The sequence below is a fragment of the Microtus ochrogaster genome, unplaced genomic scaffold, assembly GCF_000317375.1.
Source record: "Microtus ochrogaster isolate Prairie Vole_2 unplaced genomic scaffold, MicOch1.0 UNK66, whole genome shotgun sequence".
In the NCBI taxonomy this organism is placed as follows: Eukaryota; Metazoa; Chordata; class Mammalia; order Rodentia; family Cricetidae; genus Microtus; species Microtus ochrogaster.
This window is the reverse complement of record NW_004949164.1, coordinates 1832260-1839996: the sequence shown is the minus strand read 5'-3', so window position 1 is coordinate 1839996 and position 7737 is coordinate 1832260. Positions and strand designations below refer to the sequence as shown.

Here is a 7737-nt window from a genome sequence, read left to right as displayed (position 1 = left end):
ACCGAGTAGCTCTCCTTGCGGCTGCGCTTGCGCTTCTTGCCGTCCTTCTTCTGGGCCTTGGTCACGGCCTTCTTGGAGCCCTTCTTCGGGGCGGGGGCGGACTTCGTTGGCTCAGGCATGTTAACCGACTCAACAACGTCAACAAACGAGCGAACGCTCTCCTTTTATAGATTTTCGTATGCAAATTAGGTGAAAACTTGGACGCGATCTTATTGGGTGCCTGAAGTTCGTTTTATCCAATCACAATACAGATTTCCAAACCCGTACTTCTATTGGTTAACATGAAAATAGACGTCTAACCAATACCACGGCTTCTTTTTTAGCGCCACTGTGTAAATATAAAGATTGAACTGCTCTTCCAATTCAGCCGATAAATTAATATACACGTTTACTTCGCGATGTCTGGACGAGGCAAGCAGGGCGCCAAGGCTCGTGCCAAGGCCAAGACCCGCTCCTCCCGGGCTGGCCTGCAGTTCCCTGTGGGCCGTGTGCACCGCCTCCTCCGCAAGGGCAACTACGCGGAGCGGGTGGGCGCCGGCGCCCCGGTGTACCTGGCGGCCGTGCTGGAGTACCTGACGGCCGAGATCCTGGAGCTGGCTGGCAACGCGGCCCGCGACAACAAGAAGACGCGCATCATCCCGCGCCACCTGCAGCTGGCCATCCGCAACGACGAGGAGCTCAACAAGCTGCTGGGCCGCGTGACGATCGCGCAGGGCGGCGTCCTGCCCAACATCCAGGCGGTGCTGCTGCCCAAGAAGACCGAGAGCAGCCACCACAAGGCCAAGTGAACGTTATAGTTTTCGGAAAGCTCTTAGAAACAAAGGCTCTTTTAAGAGCCCCATTCTCTACTCAAAAAAAAAGAGTTACACTTGGATCTGTGCTTATTCCATTAGAACAGTTAGAAGATAAATCTTTAATTTTGTTCGGTTGAGTTATTGAAGTTGTCTGGAACTCAACGGACAACTTGGCTCTACCTCAGTTCTGTTCAAGTTCAGATTATAGGCTTACATGACAAGTACCTTGCTAAAATTATTTTGGGCTACAAGCTATTCCAAATGGAGCACTGTTTAGGTTTCCGCGTGGTTCCAGTCTAGAGCTCCTGCAACGTGGAACTCTGCAGAAGGTGGCCGCAGCACTTTGTTTTACTGCTTTTTCCCTGGACCATCACATCTAAGAAACAAGTTTTCTGCAATCTTCCGGTTCTGTATGAAAATTCAGTTAGTGACCTAGTCCAGAGCCAGGAAATCCTAGTTGCACTTAATAGTTGAGTTCAACCCCGTGAGCCCACATGGAAGCAGACAATCAATCCTCACAAGTTTGTCTTCTGGCTTTCACATGTGCACGCCCCACCCATATCATCGTTGTAACTAAGAATAGATACATATTTTGAAAGAAAGTAAGCAGTATTAGCTTAGCTGGTTTTGACTTAGTCTTTGATTACCTCTGTTTATGACTCAGCTTGGAAATAAAGTGGAGCTGGAGTTACACGTAGGGAGAGGTTGACCATCTATTAACATGGAGAACACAACTTAAATTTTCTATAGTGATCCAGTATTCATATACATGATTCTGCTGCTGGAACACCGAAATTAAATTTCACAAGCCAGGTATGGGTGGTTCTTACCTTTAAATAACTGTTGCTGTTTGAGGCATTGGGACAGCTGAGTTAGAAGAAGCCAAGGGCTGAGGAAATAGGATTGCTGTTTGTGGTGGGTCTATAAATTAACAAAAGCTTAGAAAATAAAATGTTTCTAGCTTTATTTTCCTGTTATGAATATTTGCAGTTAACCGCTGTAACTTGCTGTTGTATGTTACTGGCTCATGTCATAAACTGTTAGGAACATTGCTTTGCCGGGGTGTTCCACATCTCTAAACCCAGTGTTCAGGAGACAGACACAAGCAGATCTCTGTGAATTCCAGGCCAGCCTGGGCTATACAGTGAGACCCCATCTCAAAAACAAAAATTCATTTGCCATAATCAAATGAGTTAAGTGTTTATATACTGAACAGTTACACACAGAGAGAGAGAGAAAGAGAGAGAGAGAGAGAGAGAGAGAGAGAGAGAGAGAGAGAGAAGGGGGGGGCAGGGATGGTTCCTAAATGCGACTACAGTAATAATGATGATATTGAATGTTGTCATCCCAACCCCAGAAGTACTAATACTAATAAGCAGACAACCCGTCTTCAGGAAGTTTAATTTCTTCTGGAAAGCCAAAGGCTATTTGGAGAACAGTGGGGTCAAATACCCTTGATGCAGCCTATATTAGCATATGGGAAATCTGGATAAGGAAAAGAAAATTTATATTTATATCATGTAATAGTTATGTTGTCTTAAGAAGCCCAAGCACAATGACTGTTATTTTACCTCCTTGAATTCTAATTATTCATTCAGAACCAATTCACCTCACCCTTAGACACCGTGGGTTAGTGTCTGAGCTACAGAAACAATCTAGGGAGGGGAAACCCAGAAGTGAGTGAACACCATAAGAAGGGTGAAGAAGGGTGCAGACTTAGGGAACAGGAGCATGGTGCTTTCAAAGAATAAAAATCTATGGATGGTAACATCTGCTCGGGAGGCTAAAGGAGATGATTATTGAGGGGTACAATGGGGATTCAGCAAAGAATGCCTGTAAGCACAGATTCATGCCTGAGAGGAACAAGCCAATTAGGAAGTTTGAAGGTGACAATAAGGCAAAAGTTCCAAGGGATATCCCTCTTCTTTGGTTTTAAATATGTTTGCTATCCTACTGAATTCCACATCTTTATGTCTGTGGGAGACTTAACCCCTCTGTGTGGCCTTTCCTCTAACTCCACGATTTCTTCTAGAAAAACAAAAAACAAAAATAAAACTAAACACATATCCTAGATCTATTATTCAACAATTCAATTCTTTACGGGTCCTTGTCTTGATAAATAACATTAATGTCTACCCACTAGGACATGCAAAAAGTATGTGCCACCTGGTATTTACTTTTATATGCCATTACTAAAGCAAAACTACATTCTTATCTGGGAGATGAGGTGTGCTCGAGTTTTTAACGTTTCTTTCGAGGATGACCTGACCACACTATTGTGATAGCCACTACGTGGAACATTGTCAGAAACAGAATAAAATGTACAGGTAGGCATATCTTATCACTGCCCCTGAAAGAACATTCCACGGAATTCTAACCAAAAAGCTAAAACTGTGAGATGGATGTACACTAAGTATTGATCAGTGCAAACCTGAAAAAAAAAATCTTGTGTGAGGCTGTCTAGAGTCTGTAATAGAGCATAGTGCTGCTCTAAAAGGAAAGAGTGTTCTGCTTACTGTCCAGTCGACAAGAGGCTCAGCCTGGGTCCAAAGACAAACTGCATCTACAGTGGTGCCACTGGCCTTCCTTCCAAAATATTCATCTTCTTTCCAGGGCCCACTTTCTTGGAGAGGGACTTTAGTTTGCTTTAGGGACTGATGCCAATATGAAGCATATGCTGCTGTTATTATATTTAAATTTTTATATTATTATATATTTATATTATTTATCACATCTTTATATTATCTTTAAATTTTTATTCTGCGTTTGTGTGTAGTGTGTTGTGTGCATTGTGTTTCTGTTTTTAGTGTGAATGGTAATGTGTGTGCATGGAATGCAGGTGTGTGGCCAGGGGTTGACATTGACTTGATCACTTCCTGTGATCTTCAGTTGAGGTCTCCTAATCTGATCCAGAGCTGATGGAGTCAGCGGTTAAATTAGTCAATTTATCTCTGCCTCCTCCTCCCTTGCACTGGAGTTACAGGCGGCACAGGATCGCTAGGGACCAGAACGCCTCTCTTGCACAGTGCTTTTTTTTCCCAATGAGCTCACTGACAAGTTGAGACAGGAATGTTATATAGGTCGCTTGGCCAGGAGAAGCTGAATGCTTGTGGAAAAGGAAAATGGATGTCAGAAAGATACATGGATACTGAAACTCAAGGACGGCCCTCACGGGCCACAGGAAGCTGGTTTAAGTACTCTGGCTGATCATGAATTTTGCATCTTCTATCTGGTTTTCTTGCTGTTTCTCCGCGCACTCAGCCATTTATCCGCGGATTCTTAACACAATTCCAGGAGTATACAAACCACAAATCCCTTCATGGGACTGGAGAGATGGCTGAGCAACTAAACCGGCTTGTACCTCTTCCAGAAAGACCTCAGATTCCCAAGACCACATGATGGCTCAGGTAAATAAGGGTGTGAGGGAAAGCTAAAGGATACCCCAGACTCAAACAGTATGTAAAACCAAAAGTGTTTATTTCTTGATTAATTAATATGCAGGTCGTTGACCTATACAAAATGGCGATGACCCCGAGAGGACCACGTAAGTTCCTTAAAAGTTCCAAGAAGTTAGTTCATCTCACGTATAATTGGTTAAGCAAACAGCAGGTACATTAGTATACTTTTTTTTTTTTTTTTTTTTTTTTCGAGACAGGGTTTCTCTGTGGCTTTGGAGCCTGTCCTGGAACTAGCGCTATAGACCAGGCTGGTCTCGAACTCAACAGAGATCCGCCTGCCTCTGCCTCCCGAGTGCTGGGATTAAAGGCGTGCGCCACCACCGCCCGGCCATTAGTATACTTTTAATTGGCTGAGACTGTCTTATCATTTTTGGACATATTTGCACAAGTTTGGGCAAGTTCGGACTTTGAGTCGGGGGGGGGGGGGCTGCAGGACTTGCCCTTGAGACATTGTGAGGCTGACCTGACTTAGGCCTGTGTTTTCTCTTGTCCTTGAGAGTAAGAATATCGCGGGTAAATGTCTTGGTGGGAGACACCTGTTTTGCCTTTCTCAGAGAACTGACACCTAAACTCCGTTGAGAGTGGGAGAGTTTAACCCTGCACTCACAACCCTCTGGAACTCTAGTTGCAGGGGACCCAATGCTCTGTTCTGGCTTGAGGGCATCAGGTACACAAGTCGGGCAGACATGTAAAGATTAATCACCTCACCTTTTGCACGTCTGTCACTTCTTGCTAATCAGGAAGAGGGACGGTGTTGCGGCAGATTGTTATCGAAACTTAAGCTTTACATATACTTAAAAAGATGGCTTTGGACTCTAGCTTAAACGGCTGCTAAGTCAGGATAGAAACTGACTACACTTAGAAACAAGTAAAGCCAAACCTCTAAGTAACCTCTAACACGTGGTTTTTCTGGAGCAGCTCGCTAAACAGGGTAAGACACTATTAACTTGGGGAGTGTGAAAACAAATCCTGGCACCTATTAAATACGTGCCTCAACAAAACAAACCGGGCAGCAATAAACTAGAAGTGAGCTAATGTTTTCCTAAGGGGAAAATTCCAAAATGACAAGGCTCAAACAAAAGCCACAACAGCTCCTTCCGTGCAAATATGGGTGGCTCTGAAAAGAGCCTTTGAAAGAACACTGCGGAGACCAACTTAAGCCCTCTCCCCGCGGATGCGGCGGGCAAGCTGGATGTCCTTGGGCATGATGGTGACGCGCTTGGCGTGGATGGCGCACAGGTTGGTGTCCTCAAACAGACCCACCAGGTAGGCCTCGCAGGCCTCCTGCAGCGCCATGACGGCCGAGCTCTGGAAGCGCAGGTCGGTCTTGAAGTCCTGCGCGATCTCGCGCACCAGACGCTGGAACGGCAGCTTGCGGATCAGCAGCTCGGTTGACTTCTGGTAGCGCCGGATCTCGCGCAGCGCCACGGTGCCGGGCCGATAGCGGTGGGGCTTCTTCACGCCGCCGGTGGCCGGGGCGCTCTTGCGGGCGGCCTTGGTGGCCAGCTGCTTGCGCGGGGCCTTGCCGCCGGTGGATTTGCGAGCGGTCTGCTTTGTGCGAGCCATTGCTGCAGGCCTAAGTTCACAAAGAAAACTCTGAGCCTAGAAGGCGCGCGACCAAAATTTATACGGAGGAGCGGATTCTGATTGGTCCAAATGGCTGCAGTAACAACTTAATTGGCTGTTGACTTCTTTGGTTTTCTGCATGATTTGTGGGTTTTTTTTTTTTTTGAGCGACAGTGTGGAATTTCCGCTAAAATACAACCCGACCAGCCATTAGTGGAAATCAATTCTTCTTAAAGCGTTTATTTTACAGCCTTCTTTCTGTTTCAGATTATATGAAAAGGTAGTGCCTTTTATTTTTTTTATTTTTATTTTTTGTTTTTTTCGAGACAGGGTTTCCCTGTAGCTTTGGAGCCTGTCCTGGAACTAGCTTTGTAGACCAGGCTGGTCTCGAACTCACAGAGATCCGCCTGCCTTTGGGTCCCAAGTGCTGGGATTAAAGGCGTGCGCCACCACCACCCGGCCAGGTAGTGATTTTTAAAAGCGGTTTTAAGTGGTTAGCAATTTGGGTCTTCCAATTCGTTAATTTTAATTTGCACAGAGCAAAGAAGGCGGGGAGTGGAAATGTGCTTAACCGTATCACCAAATTATATTTTTAGTTGGTTTTGATGTTAGCAAATGGCGGCTGATTTGTCAGTCATGCGTGTGATTCAACATTCAAGTGAGGACTGTACAGTGATTAGTTATTTCCCAGTAAATATGAAGTTCTCCAAGTGTCTTGTCTTAACCTCTAGAAAACTCAGGAGTTAATAAAATTTTGATTTAATGAGGAACATACAAGACCAGTGATTTGAGCAAACGGTGGGGCAACAGTTGTTTTGGGGGGGGGGGGGAAGGGATTCGAGACAGGGTTTCGCTGTAGCTTTTGGAGCCTGTCCTGGAACTAGCACTTGTAGACCAGGCTGGCCTCTCAGAGATCCGCCTGCCTCTGCCTCCCGGGTGCTGGGATTAAAGGCGTTCGCCAACACTAAAATCTTATAATGGCTTTAACAGCCATTATTCTTCCCGTAATGGTCAGTTCTTTTAGAGAAAGAGTGAGTGGCTCTGAAAAGAGCCTTTGGCATAGCTAAAAGGTTGCTTTAAATGACTTATTTCCCCTTGGCCTTGTGGTGGCTGCTCTCGGTCTTCTTGGGCAGCAGCACTGCCTGGATGTTGGGCAGGACGCCGCCCTGCGCGATCGTCACGCGGCCCAGCAGCTTGTTGAGCTCCTCGTCGTTGCGGATGGCCAGCTGCAGGTGGCGCGGGATGATGCGCGTCTTCTTGTTGTCTCGGGCCGCGTTGCCTGCCAGCTCCAGGATCTCGGCCGTCAGGTACTCCAGCACGGCCGCCAGGTACACCGGGGCGCCGGCGCCCACCCGCTCCGCGTAGTTGCCCTTGCGGAGGAGGCGGTGCACGCGGCCCACGGGGAACTGTAGACCGGCCCGGGAGGAGCGGGTCTTGGCCTTGGCGCGAGCTTTACCGCCCTGTTTACCGCGTCCAGACATTGTACAAGACTAACTGGGAAAAAAGCCTATCGAAGAAAAGTAACACTGGCTTTTTTTATAGTTACCGCAGGGCGCGAAAACGGCTCGATTTCATTGGTTGTACATAAACACCAACGGCTACGTGGCTTTTAAAAACTTCTTTCTTTGATTGGACAGTTTGTAGATGACGTTTTGCGATCCATACTAAGCATAGCCACAAGTTTCTTTAAAAAGGGACCAGTGACTGTTTCTACCGGAGACTGTTGTATTTCTCTCTCTTGTTCTCTTGTTCTTCGCTATGCCTGACCCTGCGAAATCCGCGCCCGCCCCGAAGAAGGGCTCCAAGAAGGCCGTGACCAAGGCGCAGAAGAAGGACGGCAAGAAGCGCAAGCGCAGCCGCAAGGAGAGCTACTCGGTGTACGTGTACAAGGTGCTGAAGCAGGTCCACCCCGACACCGG

General features: G+C 46.7%; 4 protein-coding genes across 4 annotated transcripts in view; 1 reads left to right on the top strand and 3 right to left on the bottom strand.

Moving 5' to 3' along the window:
- LOC101990310 (histone H4-like) overlaps window positions 1–119 on the bottom strand; it is a 16427-nt gene extending 16308 nt beyond the window's left edge. The window contains exon 1 of the mRNA XM_026777426.1: window positions 3–119. Within this exon, the coding sequence (XP_026633227.1) occupies window positions 3–119 (117 nt within the window). The remainder of the gene's footprint in view (window positions 1–2) is intronic.
- The window catches only part of LOC102002731 (histone H3.1), a 69201-nt gene extending 63383 nt beyond the window's left edge, over window positions 1–5818 (bottom strand). Inside the window, exon 1 of the mRNA XM_005369903.3 lies at window positions 5490–5818. Coding sequence (XP_005369960.2) covers window positions 5490–5818 — 329 coding nt within the window. The remainder of the gene's footprint in view (window positions 1–5489) is intronic.
- On the top strand, window positions 399–788 carry LOC101980320 (histone H2A type 1-E-like). The gene has a single exon (XM_005369909.1). The coding sequence runs from the start codon at window positions 399–401 to the stop codon at window positions 786–788; it is 390 nt and encodes a 129-aa protein (XP_005369966.1).
- Window positions 5819–6903: 1085 nt separating the features above from the next.
- LOC101980871 (histone H2A type 1-E-like) lies at window positions 6904–7299 on the bottom strand. Its single transcript, XM_005369911.3, has one exon. The coding sequence runs from the start codon at window positions 7297–7299 to the stop codon at window positions 6904–6906; it is 396 nt and encodes a 131-aa protein (XP_005369968.1).
- Window positions 7300–7737: the final 438 nt, after the last annotated feature.

Excerpts from the sequence above, each read along its gene's own strand:
- LOC101980320 (XM_005369909.1), top strand. The coding sequence starts at position 399 with ATGTCTGGACGAGGCAAGCAGGGCGCCAAGGCTCGTGCCAAGGCCAAG.
- LOC101980871 (XM_005369911.3), bottom strand. The coding sequence starts at position 7,299 with ATGTCTGGACGCGGTAAACAGGGCGGTAAAGCTCGCGCCAAGGCCAAG.